The following is a 16854-nucleotide window of genomic DNA, read 5'->3' as shown; positions in this document are numbered from 1 at the left end:
TTTCATTATGATTTTGTCCATGTGAATACACTTTAATCGTTCTTGACTACACTAAAGAGCAACTTATAATATTAGTGCGTTAATAGCACCTGAGAAAAACATACACAGGCAGGGTACTTCTCTTTCTACAATGTCATCTCCCTCTAATCCATGAAGAGTCTATGAATCTTTAGCGCTAGAAAAAATTGTGGAGATAAAAAATATTGAGCTTTCCATAATGATGTTGTCCAAAGTTCCTTTAGCTGTAACTATGGACACCATATGTTCAGTTAGACATGATAAAAACCAATTTTAAGTTGTAAATCTTGAACAGTATATAACAAAGCTTTTCCACAGTAGAAGGAACAACAAAAAAAAAAATACACCTGCTGCTTCTTTATTTGTGCACCACTGAAACTTCTTATTTATTCACTTTAATTCTGCATTTACACAAGAATGCTGTAATAAAATATCTGTACACTACTTCTGCTACAAATATAGATAATATTTAAAGTGACTTTATATATTCTAATGTAGGAGTTTCACACTCTAAAATGGGAATGAACACATGATAATTCCTCACCAGTTGTCTCAATAAACAGCTCCATCTGTTTCCCTTAGTCTTAAACTATTGTATTATAAGATGTTAATATAAGGCAATGAAATGAAGTTATGCTAATCCCCTTAATTTTTCTATCAATTTGCTAATGGCATACAAACAGAATAATTACTAACACATTGTTTGTTCTCCGTCATTAAGATTAATACTAATTGAAAACCAATTGCACAGCACACTAACACATTTTTAATGTTGCATCAGTTGTTAAAACCAGCACGAAAAGTTCTGGGACTCTTCTATGTTCCTCTGTGGCAAGCAGAATGGTTGCTTTCTAGAAAAACCATAGTCAACATGGGGTGGCATCATCATTTACTTACAGCAACATGAAAATATTTTATAACAGGCCAAAAATAAAAATGAAAATTCAGATGTGCATTAGATATAATTTCTTTATAAAATTTAGGGATACTGATTCATATATTTGCTATTTACTCAATGTAGAAACCAATTTTAGCAGGAAAAATATAAATGCCTATTAGTGGTGGGGAGATGAAATATTTTTATAATACTGTGTTGAAAATTTTAAAATACTGACAGTATTTTTGAAGATTTTCAATAGAAAACTTTTTTCTTCTTTTTTTAGTTTGGGGTGGGGAGAAGAGGTAGATTGCCAAATAGGCATTTTTAAACTCCCCGAGATTCTTTGTATTTTCATTTTTCATCCCAATTTACTGGAGCCATTTTTCTTTGGTTAGCTTTAGAATTATCTTTCTTTACACTAACCAGCTTAGCATCTAACAATTCTTGCCCACATGACTACAAAACATTAGATATCTTCACAAATAAAAACCAGATTCACCTACGCAAATATTCCTTCCCTTTGAATTTACGTTCACAAAATGCAAGGAGAAAAGAAAAATAATGTTAGCTTGTCAGTATGAGAAAAACAAACTTAAATGTTATTTTCCCCCTATAGATCTGAAGAACCGGCTGAGCACAGCATAGAAAAAGTCAGGACCAGTCCCCCTTCTCTTTACAATAGGAGGTGAGCTAGGGGTTGGGTTGGCTCAATTCTGGCACCCAATTCAAGAGAGAACCATCAAAGTGACAGTGCCTTTTGTCCGCTTAAGGATGGCAACAGCTTCTTCATGAGTGACTCCTTCTAGACTCTGCCCATTGACAGCAATGATCTGATCGCCCCTTTTCAGACGTCCATCTTCAGAGGCTGCTCCCTGTAAATTATAAAGTAGGTTTGTTTATTTCTCAAAAAAATGCTGCCTTGCAGCCTCATAACAGGAAAAGATCTTAACAGGAATGTAAATTGCTCTGCGCGTACACACACATAGCTCCCAGTGCTGCACGGGTGCTCTAAGTCATTAAGCAATGATGAACATAGACAAAGAAGGTCTTTCTCCTAAATGGTTTTAGCATTGAGATACCAATTTGAGAGAGAATTTAGCAGTCAATAGATTAGTTGAATGGGTTTTTGGCTGTTCAGCACAGCAGTTGGTAGGAACTCAAATTAATAAAGAATATTTGGGAATTTGCCTAGTAGGAATGATTCAATAGAATCCAGGATTTTCTATCCTGTAAAGAAAATCTACAGAAAGAAGACAAAAGATTAGGTAGGAACCTATTTTACAGGACAAGGGTTTGGGGGCCGACAAAATCCAAAGGTTTGCAGAAGCACAAAGCCCACCTGAATGTTCACTAGGGCAGGATAAGGCAATTAAGTTCTAAATTTAAAACCCACTGCTATTTGTAATTCTTTTAGTGGTTTTGAAAAAGCTATTCAAGCTGTCTTAGTTCTTACTTCCCAAAGGTAGATAGATTATTCATATTCCTTATGGACCCTAAGTGATTAAGATTAAACACAGACATTGCTGTTTGAAAAAGAACCCCATCTTAAAGCATGCCTATAGAAGACAATTATGCAATTAAATATAAAATTAAAAATATGGAAAAGTTAATGAGGAATCCATAATGATGAAATTCTTAAAATATGTTCTAACTAGCATGCCTTAAATAAATTGTTCCTAGGCTGAGGAAAAGGACTGTATGACTCTTCTATTCACTAGCAAATGCTGTTTGTATTTTTGGATATACCAATAGCTTTTTAAAATCTTATAATTTAAGCCTATAGCTAGCTTGTTGTAGGTACAGCATTTTAAATTGGCTAAAATTTTTTTTTCCAAAATAATAAAATAAAGTATCCATAAATTAAAGGACCATACCACTAATTCAAAAGCCCTATATCAAATTTTTAAACAGGTCTAACTAAGGTTTGTTCCTTTTTACATTGTAAAATTTTGAGATTCTAAATTTTTCCTTGCAAGAAATTTTGTCCAGTTTTGTAGCTCCTGAAAAACATTTGAACATATTAACAATAATTTTCTGGGTTTAAATTATTTTAATAGCTTTATCAGTATTGCAGTATCTTTATTCTTATTCTAAACCCTCTTAAGATAGAATAGGTTATCATTATAACTATATACAATTTTTTAAATTGAATCCCTTCATTGGGAATAGCTGATTATTATAGAAAATAGGGCTGCTGGATACTCCTTAATTTTTTTTCAGCAGTTATTTTTCTGTTTTATTCAATGAAATTAATCTATTTTATATTTCGCAACAAAAAATGCAAACAGAAATACCAGTGCTCTATAGCATACATATTTAAAATGCCCCATTTTCAAAGGATAAGCATGTGCAATTTGTGCTCAAAGAAAAAAAAATAGGCTTTATTAACCAAAGTTCATTAATATTTTTATGTATATTGTTAAGAGTTTTCATGAAGTTTCAATTTGAGCCTATTTTCCTTTAACTATAACTAAACCTCAAATTGGACAAAAATATTTAATGACTTGTTCCTGTAGGGAGTTTTGAAAAGAAATGATCAACTGCTAACCATTTGGCATTACCTCAGGCCATAAACTAATAAGCCAGCTGCTGACCACTATTAATGAATGTTTAGGGGAAAAGAGGGTGGTTAAAATTTGCAAGCTTACCTTTGCAAACACTGTTTTAACATAAATGGGTAAGTCTCCATGAGGGCTGCCATATCCTCCTACTATACTGAAGCCTAAGCCATCTGGTCCTCGCTCTAGAGTAATAGATTTACACTGAGGAGGTCTACAGTGAAGAAAAGGAAAAAAGAGGTTTTAAATTAAATATATATATATAAGTTATGAATTATCTGAAATCCACCTAGAGCTAGCATAATTCTCTTTATTACTGACAGCAAGTCTATTATGGGTATTTTTAAGATGCTTAAATTGTCAGTGCATGCTGTGCTCAGTATTTTAAATTTACATAATCTAATGAAATCCTACTTAACACCCTAATTCTATTACTCATTTACAGTTCCCTTAAACTAACATATTTATGGCATGTTCTCATTGTACAGAGAAGCTCACTTCTTCTTCCAGTTTATTTAAAGTGAGAGGGCTAAAGTTCAGATGACTATAATACAATAAATCATAAACATCAGTACGCCCAATCTCAGAGAGAAAAATCAATTATAAGCAATGGAAAAGCTGCATCACATTATGTAAAACTTCTAATGTGTTTCTCTCTCTCCTCCTCTCTCTCTTTTCCAATGCTTCTGAATTCAAGTGTTGTTACTTAATCCTGTGAATTTTTTCAGTCCAAAGGATAGTATCTTAAATGAGTAGGCAGTGCTGGAAATTTTAAAATGATAGGTTTGACTTGCTCCACATTACATGAAATGGTAACATCAAGATTAAAATGTCTCTCACCCCAAAATCAGAGCTGAAACCATGGGAAGAGTAGTAACATGCATATCTAGCTAGCTAGCTCTCTCTCTCTACTTATCTTTGATCAGCTAAATCCATGCCATAATTATTTAACAGTTTAGAAGCACCTGATGTGTATAATTCATACTTCATATATTTTATCATTTTACCTGTATGTAATTCCTAGAAACATGGGACAGAGAATGCAACTGTCAGGAAGACTTGACTCATAAGTGACAAATAATACACCAATCATAATGTATGAACTCACCCTAAATCATCCTGAAATATACTGCTTGACGTCAGCCCAGTGAAAGAAAGACTGGAACTTGCAGGCTCCTGCTGATGACCTGTGACCACACTCACATCTCCTCCAGCAACCACCTGCATACGGGAGGATAAACAGAAAAAACACATGTTCCTGTGAAGAGGTAAAGTAATTTTTCTTCAAAAAGAGCACTTGGATTAAAATGTGTATTTTACTGTGCATTTAATCATTTCTGTTAAAATAAAATACAACCAAAGAGAATGAAATTTCACAAGGTCCGGAGGCCTCCTAACTGTCCTGACAGTAAGCATATTCTAATTCAATTCTACAAAGTTTTTTGTAGAATTGTTTTTAAAACATAGTCTCATATGTAATTATTTTTTAAAGATCTTTAGAATACAAGCCACTTGCTAGCACCACTCAAAATTCGAGCAAATAATCATGCACTGCTAAGGTACTATATTTTTTCCCCTTAAAGTATGAAACAACGATTCAGAGTAAAATGTTACAGAATGTTTCATATGTACTTTCTTGGAACTCTTAATCATTTATATTCAAGAGAAATACTAAAAAAAGTAATAGTAAAAGATTTAATCGTTTTTATTGCTTTAGCATCAAAGCTCATACGTCTTCAAGCTTCCTATATTCTGACTTATGCTCGGGATAAAAATCTTACCTGCATTTCAATGGAGCCAGGTGCATTTTTCAGTAGGTTAACTGCTTGGGTGTGAGTCATCCCCTCAGTGGATGTGCCACAGATAGTGACAATCCTATCCCCAACCTGCAAGAGAGAGAAAGAAACAGCCGTCTGCTAAAGCAGCCATGAAGAGGGGGGTCTTTGAGACCCAAGTATTCATTTCCTTCTATACCTTCCACATGACATATATACTGCTACCAGCCACTGAAATATAACCAAGGAAACCACTAATTCCAAGAAGTCCAATAAGCAGCAACCACAAAAAGAAGAAGTGAATAATGGTTGAGTTCCATATCCAGGGAAGAGGAAAGGAGAAAGAGAAGGTCACTCTTCCCTGCTCTTCATTTCTCTTGGGTGACACATTACTTCCTATTAAAAGAAAAAAATACCACTATCATTTGGAAACTGAAATTTCTCTGGACATTACTATTATAATCATTAGATGTGACTCTAAGTTAGAGGTTGGCAAACTAAGGCCCAGAGGCCAAATCTGGCCCATTGCCTGTTTTGGTTAATAAAATTTGGTTGGAAGACAGCCATGCTTATTTGGCTGCTTTCACAGGGCAGAGTTGAGTAGTTGCAACAGAGATTCATAGGTCCCACGAAGCCTAAAATATTCACTAACCGTCCTTCCAGAAGTTTACTGACCCTGTGCTATGTATACAAGCGGTTTTTAAGTGTCAGCCATAAATTTGGACATCAAAAGACGCTGAATCATTCCCAACCTAAAGACTATTTAAACTAAAATGTGGCTATGTTCTGAGATCTATTTGAGTTATTAAACCATCAAGATTTTACTTTCGAGAGAGTGAGTTGCCTTAATGGAATATTCATGTAATTCTGGAGCTGGGCAGCTGGGATAAATTCCATGGTAGCTCTCTACAATTTGGATAATCCTTCAGCTTTCAGGCAAATTGCATATAGTTTTATAACACTGTAAGCCATATTTATATTAAAGTTCTGTAGAATTGTAAGTGAATGCAAATAAATAATACTTTTCAATTTAACAGAGTTAAATCAGCATTTAAACCAATAAAATATATAAGGAAAAAAATTTCACTTCAGACTGGTGATCTGAAAATACTTTGTTCTTTTTTAGCTTGCTCCACAATTTCAACATATAAAAATATGTATTAAGAAACAACAATAAATCTTCACATTTCATTTAACTGCAAACCTGCATTTTCTCCTTTCTTTTAATATTCTTTATTTTTACTCCAAGCAAGCCTTACTGTGGTTGGATTACATGATTTAAAAGACAATATAGACATTTAAAACTGTCTTGCAACAGGTAGCCAGATTCAAAGGGTTTATAAAAACACTTCTGCAAGTTTAGCTTGGGCTTCTAGGGTTGTTAGTACAACTTACTCTGAGTTTTTGGGTCTGTGCTGCAACTCCAGTTGGGTGCATCATTGCAATAAATATAGGCACATCACCAAGTGGGCTGCCCACTCCTCCAGCGATGCTGATTCCCAATGAGTCAGTAGGGCCCTGCCACGGAACAGATATAATATTTTGGTCAAAGTGATATTTTTCATTGACCTTTTGTTTATTATTTGGCATGATATCCTATAGTCAATGCTGATCTTCTAAGTGTGAGAGGGAAAATGAAATGCAAGAAAACTGAATTACTTATTTGACGCAGGTGCTTAGTGTGGCTTAGGAAAATAAGCACCTGGTTCAGGAAGTAAAATAAATCAAGACATGCTAAATGAAAATCATATTGTGGAACTGATGAAAAGTAGGTAAACTCATGAAGTGAAAAGACCCCACTTTTGGAATTAGAGAGACCTGTGTTCAAAGCCAGGAAGTCATACTTGCAAATGCTGGAACTTGGAACAAGTCCACTCCTCTCAATAAATCGTTAAGATTTTCATTTACAAAATGGAGACAACAGTGCCTCTCACAGAGGGCTGTCGTGAATATTAAATGACACGATAATGACATAACGTGTCTATAAGAGTGCTCAGAACAATAGTAAAGGTTCAATAAATCACAGCTGCTTTTACTTTCTCTCTTGTGCACGGCTGTCAGGGGAATCTATTTCAGAGTTAATAAGCATCTGGTGAAGAGAAAGGTTTACTTATCAGTATAAGTGAGAGGCATGGTACTATTTTGTGTGGGGTCAAGTTGATACTATTTTCAGCAATACAGAATATGCAAATAATGATTTTTCAAATGAGGCACTATGATCAGGAAATTCATTAAAGACATTATGTTATTTCACATGTAATATGTAATAATACATACTTTTTTGCAGATAAATATTTTAAAACAGTAAGAAAGTTAACAGGAAAACACATATGAAGATGTCTCTGAAAACACCAGAGTTTACATTGTTTTCTCTCCCCAAAATTACCTTTTTTATTTCAACTGTTCGTAATCCCTGTATTTCAGATGCTACTGTAAAGGCAAAAAATATAAAAATAGGGTTATTTTATGTTCATTCACTTTTTATGTTCATTAAAATATCTACAGCTGGATGACACTAAATGGAATAACCTACTTTTGTTTGTTTGTTTATTTAAGAGGGTACTCAAGACTACTAGTATACACGATTAGATCTATCTCACATAGGAACTATTTATTTTTCCAGTTGGAAAAACATATATACCATTCCATTCTTCCTTTTCATTTTAAGTATTGATTATATAACTATATAATCCCCTTTAATGAGTCAAGGGCAGAATGTGCTTTGCATAGAAAGACACATGTGCACAGCTGAGAGGAATAAAGTCATGGATGCATTAAAAAAATTCATGAATTTAAGTGCCTAAATTTCTAGAATATTAGTCACATTGCAAACAGAGACTGCCATATGGTTAATTTCTTCAATTTGAACAACTCTCAACCAACGCATCAAGCCAAAAAACCCTCTGCAGCATGATTTCATGTAATTAAAACACAGGAGGATCACATTAATTTTCTCAAGTTTTTGCAATCTTCATGGAAAAAGAAGGTTTCACTTAATGGCATCTTCTGATTTACTGGTGTTACATTAAACATAGAAAAGGATTAAAATCAAATACACCAATCTGCTTAGTAAGAAAAAAAATTACAGAATCCTGATTATAATATTTAGTGTATCTTGTAGGGTAAACATCAAATGGGAAAAGCTGCCATAGGCACAACTTCATGTTGTTCAGACTTTTTGCCAACACATGTCTTTGTACCTATATTAGGATATGGGATGGTGTGGGGGAAGAAAAAGCTCAGAGGTAAACAAGAAAAAAAAAAATCAGTGTTGACAGCCAAAATTCAAACCATGTGTAAAATACTGAACCAATCTTACATGCATTCTTCTTTGAGCTACTTTCCAGTGACTCAGATGTACTGGATCCAGAGAGTGGAAAAGTGAAAGATGACAGGCTGCCTTCACTCACCTACAAATACATAACAATTATTTCAGAATGTTTTGGAAGTAACGTACTCCCTAAATACCACTTATTTCAGAATTCAATCTAGAGGTAGATACCTGTTAAGCAACAGTGGCATTTGACAATTTGATAAGCAATTTAAACACAGTTTCTACTGACTTTTTTTTTTTCTTTTAGAGGGAGCATTTATCTAGTGACATAGATAAATTGAAGCTAAAAAGGTAAATGAAATGGATTCCAATCTGCCTAAAATTTTAGTGGATATTCATAATCTCATTCTAACTAATCTTCTTTAAATTTAAACTGATGTTGTAGGAAGACCGGGACTTAAACAAAAACTGCAGAATTAGGGCCAGCTAATAGGAAACTCATGGTAGTAACTTAAGAAAGTTAGTATGAGGTCTTTAAGGACAGACTGATGAAAATGGACTTCCATCATCAGTACACAGGACTGAGGAGAGGGTTAAGATATCAAGAGTCTTGAAATATTTAACACCATATTTTCATACATGGTGCTGAGTATCTATTGGTCACTTATATAGGACTTTTAGGTTGAATATTGATTGACGTTGCTATAAAATACTTTTAAAATATATTATCTTGGTAGGTTTTACTTATATTAGATAATTATCTTTTGAGATTATGGAAAAAGTATCATGTCAAAAAAGAATGCTTGAAATCAATTTCCTTAGAATGACTTAGAAACTACTCAATAGCTACACCTTGTTTACCTGCCTACTATAATTTCTTGTTCTTCTGTCTCAAACTCTGTACCTCAGTGACTATCCCATGCTGCCAGGGGGCCAGACCTTATACATGACCCTGGATAGACCCACAGTCAGGGCCATCTATGTGTCCTCTTGGCATGCTGATTGCATCACCCTCATGAACTCCACAGCTACCCACCTGGCTGCTTTGAGAAGGCCTCCTCTCTGAATGAAATGCACCAGCTTTGATTCTTCCAACTTCCAAGGTTACTGTGCCTAGGGAACACTGGGGGTGGGGGTGGGGGGGTGTTTTATGGAAATGTTTAAATAAAATGCTATAATCATCTTTAGGATGATTTTTACTCTTTACTTTAGGAACATTTTACTCTTCAAGACTTTTTGAAAGGCATCTTCCTTTTGGAATTTCCATAGGCAAGGATCCCTCCAATCCCTTGTGGAAAATGGCTTTTTAAAAAAACATTCAAACTAATAAAAATAATAAGCAGCAGCAGCAACACCCAAGTGTCTGTCTTATCACCTCATGATTTCTATGGAGACTACTTCTATCAAAAAGAAATGGAGAACTGAGCAATTATCTCATGAAATGTACTAATTTTGATGGGCCTAAGAAGCTGAATAACTCATGGTTTAAAAAACAAAGTGAACACAATAAATCCACCACCACCACCACCACCACCACCACCACCACCACCACAGCAATTTGTTTTCCCCTCAACAGAAGAGGTACTTAGATAATTGGATAAATTCTCTATCACTACACTGTGCCTGAATAGACTTAAAACTTAAATAAATATTGCTGTCAACACAAAACATGAATTAAAGACAATCTTCCTGTAGCCCTGACAAATAAACCATTGGCATGCAAAAAATGCTGCACAGTCTAATATGGAAGTAGCACAAGGAGGTGTTTGAGATCCTGTTTTGGAGTCACTGGATTAAATCCAGACTATGTGATTTATTATCTGTGTGACCGTAATGGATGTTTAACCTTAATAAATATTTTACTCTGAATTTTTAAAATGTACAGCATTATAGGTTGTTGAGATAAATAAGTAATCCATGTGCAATGCTTATGACAGTGTCTAGAATGAAGTAATATTAACATAAATATTGGGCACTGATATTATTATTAAGTGATGAGATTACAAAGGGATGTATTACTCTTGAACATGCTGATTATGAATCATACTTTGAAAGGTCAAAACTTGACTTGCAATATCCATAAGTTGGCTTTTTTGTTTGTTTGGTTTGGTGTTTCCTTGCTGCAAATTTACTAAACTCTTCTTGAAACTATTTATATTTTCAATTTACATAACTGTAAGGTTAACAAGTCCATACATTAATTATTCACTGTGTAATGCTGCAGTCTTTTCACCTACCTACAACACTTCTCTTTCAAATATCAAGGGTTTTGATTATTTAAAAAATTGCTAATTTTTCCAATACAAAAGAAATTCATGTCCACTAAAGAAAATTTTGGAAATAAAAAAAGATGGGGAAGAAAAGGACTCATAAGTCCAACAATTACCTCATAATTATTGTTTAAAAAACGTGTAAGAGCATTTTTACATAGTTGTATCTATGCTGTAAATACAATCCTCTGTCATACATATAATATATCTACTAAGTACAGTAATCCCCCTTTATTGTGGGGAATATGTTCTAAGGCTCCCCCAATGGATGTCTGACACTATGGATAGTACTGAACTCTATATATACTATTTTTTTCCTATATATACATATCGATAAAATAAGGTTTAATTTATAAATTAGAAATAGTAAGAGATAATAAGATAGAACAATTACAACAATGTACTGTAATAAAAGTTATATAAATGTGATCTCCCTCTCCCTCTAAAAATACCTTATTGTACTATACTGTGGGTAACTAAAACCACAGGAAGAGAAACTACAGATTAGTAGCAACTACTGTATATGTTTTATCATGTTAAAAGAGTTGTCATGAATATCATTTCAAACAACACGTTTGCATGCATCCTTGGTATTTATACCAAAGTTTATATAGTATTTGTCAACCCATGTTGCTTCCAATTTTCCTACTATTTCAAATAATACTTCAATGAACTCTACATGCATGAAGTGCTGTGTTGAGGATTATATACGTAAGATTTTTAAATGAATAACTAATAAAACAACAATAAGCAGCAGCAGCAACAATAAACATCTAAGTTATACAAATATTTATGCTTTTATTATATACTTTCAGACTACCTTTTTTTTTTTTTTGAGGTGGAGTTTTGCTCTTGTTGCCCAGGCTGGAGTGCAATGGTGCAATCTCGGCTAACCACAACCTCTGCCTCCTGGGTTCAAGTGATTCTCCAGCTAATTTTGTATTTTTAGTAGAGATGGGGTTTCTCCATGTTGGTCAGGCTGGTTTCGCACTCCTGACTGCAGGTGATCTGCCCACCTTGGCCTCCCAAAATACTGGCATTACAGGTGTGAGCCATTGCACCAGACAGACTAGCTTTTTAAATGACTCGTTTAAAAATTGTTATATTGTTTTATGGATGCTTCCATTGTTTCTCTAAGATATATCATTCTCACAGAGCTAACAATTGTTTTTAATGTGAATACCTCCAAAAAGAAGGTATTCCTCCTTAAAGATTTCTAATTACATTATGTTTTGAAGATTGATAATTCTAATGAGAAGTGATAGATGTTAACTTTGCTTTAATAACCAAATTTATAAATGCATTCATATGCCAGATCCTACGTAAACCAGAGAGGTGAGTAACAAGCACCCACTTGAAAATCCCTCCATGAAGCCCAGCCACTCAGGGGCTCCCCTTAGCCCATTAGACCTCCAATAGCTCTCCTGCTGCTAGGCACTGTCATGCAGGCTTATGTTAATTGGTACCCATGATATGGGTACTGATGATGACAGTTTTCTAGTCAATGTTGAATTATACTTCAGGTCATAAAACACATTAGGGTAAAAAAACAAAACAAGGAGATAAACATTGCCTTATTTATTTACAGGAATGCAAATCCCCTCTAGAATCTGGAATATTCCCTGACAGAGAATATGCCTAGAGTCCCAGGAATTATATTGTCAAGTGACTTTTCTGTGCTTTACAATTAATTCATTTTAAAAGTGAAATCAGTTCTATCTTTCCAATCAGAAAATGATCCTTCATGGTGAGTTTTCTTTGGAGGAAATTAATTTTATAATGTAAAATGTACTTGAGTTTAGAATGATACGTAGGAATGGCGGCCTTATAATTAGGATAATCCCCAGTGAAGTTACTGGCCAGTGAATCTGCATTAAATTACCTTCATTGGGATGACGAATCTGCTCCTGATTTTAAATGTCAACCTTAAATAGTTCAATAGTTTTGAGTCAGAATAGGACTTTGACCAAACATTCCCTACTATGGAATCTAAATAATACAATCTTTCCATTTTAAAAGATTCGAGATGACACCTTTTTTTTTTTTGAGACAGGGTTTCTGTCACCCAAGCTGGAGTGCAGTGGCATGACCACAGCTCACTGCAACCTCTGCCTCCCAGGCTCATGCAATCCTCCCACCTCAGCCTTCTGAGTAGCTGGGACTATAGGCACATACCACCACATCCAGCTAATTTTTGTATTTTTTTGTAGAGATGGGATTTTGCCATGTTGTCCAGGCTAGTACTGAAATTTTGGGCTCAAGTGATCCACCTACCTTGGTCTCCCAAAATGCTGGGATTACAGACGTGAGCCATTGCACTTGGTCTTAAAGTAACACTTTAAATAAAGAGAAGTCAGTACTAATTTGACTATGATATCTCAATGTTAAAATTCTTTTTTCTTCTATGCTATCACACAAAATTATTTTTGGCATTTTTTACCTTTAGCAAAGCAGCAACCACTTCCTGGGTGGCATTACGAACGTCTTCCCCATTCACCATTAATATCTGGTCTCCCTGCATCAGTCTTCCATCGGCATCTGCAATTCCTCCTTTGACAATGTCTGACACAAACACTCCAGTATCGTTTCTGCACACAATTTTGAATTTCAGCATTATCTTTTCCTCAACTGTAATGCAATGCTTATTTAATAAAAAGCTATGTTTTTATCCAAAAATTTTAATTCTGTTTTTACAATTTTAAAAGTCTTATTGTTTGGAGCAACAGTGGGGCAACATTATATTTTTTGATAAATAATAGCTTATGTCTTACAGTGTTTCTAGATTAAAATGATGTCCCATAAGCATATTCATTCTTCATCAATTACTTACTGTGAGTAGAAGTGTGTATTACCTTTCTCATTTTATGGATCACTTGGCTACTAAGTGGCAAAAGTAAGACTTAAGAGTCAGTCCTTGGATGCAAAATCTACTGTTCTTCCCAAACCAGAATGGAGCTTTGAATGATATTAACTTGTGGTTACATAAATGTGTTACTATCACAATCAACATCATTAATATTACAGAAAATCATAAGAGATGTGTATCTCAAACTAAACACTATTAACTCAAAATCTAAATACTATTGCTGTGATGTCTTTTATTTTAAATCATTACAAATCTTCCACACAAGATAGGTTTATGCAAAATAAACAACGAATCTTATTCCCATCTTTCTTTCACAAAACTATAAAAAAAAACCTCCAAGATTTCTTGAGATATGAAGATAACTGTAAATAGAAATATATAGTAAGAGCTGAACTGTATCACTTGTTCTTGCCAAGGTTATGAGAGCAAATCATTTCAACATTTGATCCTCGGCTTTCCCATCTTTAGAAACACAGTATTGGATTAGATGGTCTTTGTATGGTCTTCCCAAGGCACAGAGTTTAGGGTTCATTAATGGAGGTTTTTATGATGACCTGGTGACCCCAAATCCTGTGGTAGCCATGTTTACCCATGTCGTATTTCATGAGAACATATTTCATGAGAACATTATTTTGGAATACTGTATTCCAAAAAAAAGTGTAATTTTTACATAGTCCCAATGAGACTCAAATAATATGCTACATTCTTTCTGTGTTTAAAAATAATTACCCTTTAGTTGTCTCTGAGAAAACAAAATGGTGTAAATGTCTTTTTATTCCCATACAGAAAAGTCACTGCAGAACCAGGTGTCTATGTTGCTGGTTTGGCAATGTGAAGAATGCCTATTTCCAAAGAAGGATATTCTGACGTAAAGATCACCATTTCACAGATTTCTGACTCACTGGAAAAAATAAGCTGCTTTGAAATGGTGGATATCTGAGGCCCAAGGAATGACACAATTAACTTAGAGCCACTGCAGACTGCAGGGGTGCTTTTTACTGAATGCTGGTAGATTCTGAGATCAGATCCAAATGGGCTTGAAATACTAAAAGGAAGAAACATTTATAAAACTTACTGGATTACATACTTGTTAATATTACTTATAAATGAATTTGCTAATATTACTTATATATAAATACTTTCAAAATGTACTTATATATAAATAATTAAATAAGTTAGGTTGTGAATTTTTGTGCATTCACTAATCCATCACCACTCTTTAGGTTCTGTTGATGGCATGCTCTTGTTCACTCTGATCCTTCTCCCTACGAAATCTTCCACTCTCCTTTAATAAACCAATTATCACATCACTTTTAGCCTTAGCTCAGGCACCTCTTTTCTTAGAAATTTTCCTTAATTCATTTTAAGTAAATAGGGTCACTTGGTCCCTTTCTCCTTTGCTAGCATGCCCACCCCCACCCCCTCCGACAAAGCATCTTTGTCCTCATCAATAGATTCCTTTGTTGTAAGAATATATTTAATTCAACATTTACCAGATCATGAGTTTCTGGAGGTCAGGAACCATGTCTTATTTAACTTTGTTTTTGAAAACTTAATGTATTTCCTAGCACATACTGGGTACTCAAAAAGATACCAAACAACCTTTTGTTAAGTACCTTCAAAACCTTCCAATATTCTGATTTTAAAAGTCCAAAACGAATGTCTTTTTACGGTTCTTTAGTGAGGGGACTAACAATAGCTACCTACTGAACACTAGCCACTGATAAACGATTCAGTTGCTGCTATTAACTCTTTAAAATAATTTAAGTCAATCATTTCCAAGGAACCACTGGGTTTGTCCTTCTCAGTCATACCTTTTACCAACAATACTTAATCCTAGGCCTTTTCCCGGCTTCTTCTGCAGCTCAATAGTGAGGGTGTCACACACTTCCTCCTCTTTGTATGAGGTCTCATCTCTGTAGAGGGTCAAGCGCACTCTCTGTGGTGTCTGTCTCAGGACATTAATTGCTTCATCATGTGTGGCCTTTCTCAAGTCAATTCCATTCACCTGTACAGAAATGGGACACTGACTGTGACGAACATGGTGAGTTAAGTAAAGGGGAGGAAGGTGGGGAAGGGGAGAGAGAAAGAAGCAAAGAAAGAAACACTCCCCCCAGGAACCTTTTCTCTTAATTTTGAAGGTCAAAAACAGGCATTCTATACCTCTAAGATCTGATCTCCAGCCCAGAGTCTTCCATCTTTACAAGCTGCTCCTTCTTCATAAACTTCATGGATAATAATGGCACCCTAAGGGCCCAAACAAAACATACCCATACTTATCCCATTCTCTTAGGAATGGTGAGCAGAAATGGAGTCCAAACACATTATACTTTGATAGACAGCAATAAGGGTTATAAACTCTGGCTCTACAGGTACGAGCCACATATAATTCAAAGGAAAATGTAACAACAATTCCTGCTAACAGGCTCAAAAGAGCTTATACTTTTTCCCTAATGATGTAGAAGATTAAAGAAAAAATTATAAAGTAAATAAAACATGCATACATATATGAGAGATATCTTTCTTATCCACAAATGAAATGATTTCTAAGATATTTTTGACATGTAGAAAATTTTGTCTACAAATATCTAATTTTTCAAACTCCTGTTTTTTTTTTTTTTTTAAGACACAGTCTTGCTCTGTTGCCCAGGCTGGAGCGCAGTGGCACAATCTTGGTTCACTGCAATCTCTGCCTCCCATGTTCAAGAGATTCACCTGCCTCAGCCTCCCAAGTAGCTGGGATTACAGATGCCACCACACCAGGCTAGTTTTTGTATTTTTAGTAGAGCCAGGGTTTCGCCATGTTGGCCAGGCTGGTCTCCAACTCTGACCTCAAGTGATCCGCCTGCCTCAGCTTCCAAAAGTGCTGGGATTACAGGCATGTGCCACCGCACCTGGCCCAAACTCCTCTTAAAATAGGTTTAACACAACCTGGGTATCAGCAAAAAGGAAATTAAAATGTGGCAAGGACTGGTGAACTGACAGAAACACTTTGAAATTCAAAGGTCAAAATCACAAGTGTAACAGAATCTTGCTGAGTCAGTATTCACTAGCTTACTCAAAGGACAACCCTGTACTTATTTGCCCTATAAATTAAAATTACAAACAAATACATTTTTCTGGGCCTTCACATTTCCTTTACTAGAACTGACAGACATCTCCCCATAATGGTCTCTGAGGCCCAGGTGAAGAACAGCCTGTGCAGAAACACCT

General features: G+C 34.9%; 1 protein-coding gene across 20 annotated transcripts in view; it reads right to left on the bottom strand.

The window, feature by feature from the left end:
* Positions 1 to 360: 360 nt before the first annotated feature.
* MPDZ (multiple PDZ domain crumbs cell polarity complex component) overlaps positions 361 to 16854 on the bottom strand; it is a 172941-nt gene continuing 156447 nt past the window's right edge. For 13 of the 20 annotated variants that reach the window (XM_064381629.1, XM_064381589.1, XM_021675930.2 and 10 more), the window contains 11 exons: positions 15805 to 15888; positions 15456 to 15649; positions 13216 to 13363; positions 9542 to 9628; positions 8551 to 8641; positions 7618 to 7661; positions 6627 to 6749; positions 5238 to 5342; positions 4565 to 4677; positions 3547 to 3670; positions 361 to 1770 (listed from right to left, as the gene is read on the bottom strand). In XM_064381629.1, coding sequence (XP_064237699.1) covers positions 1624 to 1770; positions 3547 to 3670; positions 4565 to 4677; positions 5238 to 5342; positions 6627 to 6749; positions 7618 to 7661; positions 8551 to 8641; positions 9542 to 9628; positions 13216 to 13363; positions 15456 to 15649; positions 15805 to 15888 — 1260 coding nt within the window. In that variant the 3' untranslated portion in view covers positions 361 to 1623. The remainder of the gene's footprint in view (positions 1771 to 3546; positions 3671 to 4564; positions 4678 to 5237; positions 5343 to 6626; positions 6750 to 7617; positions 7662 to 8550; positions 8642 to 9541; positions 9629 to 13215; positions 13364 to 15455; positions 15650 to 15804; positions 15889 to 16854) is intronic. The other 7 variants (XM_021675929.2, XM_021675932.2, XM_064381649.1 and 4 more) reach the window with 2 other exon arrangements.

This window comes from Aotus nancymaae, unplaced genomic scaffold, assembly GCF_030222135.1.
Source record: "Aotus nancymaae isolate 86718 unplaced genomic scaffold, 86718_ANA_hifiasm-v0.15.2.pri h1tg000003l, whole genome shotgun sequence".
Classification (NCBI taxonomy): Eukaryota; Metazoa; Chordata; class Mammalia; order Primates; family Aotidae; genus Aotus; species Aotus nancymaae.
The sequence above is the reverse complement of the archived record's forward strand: the minus strand, read 5'-3'. Positions and strand labels throughout refer to the sequence as shown.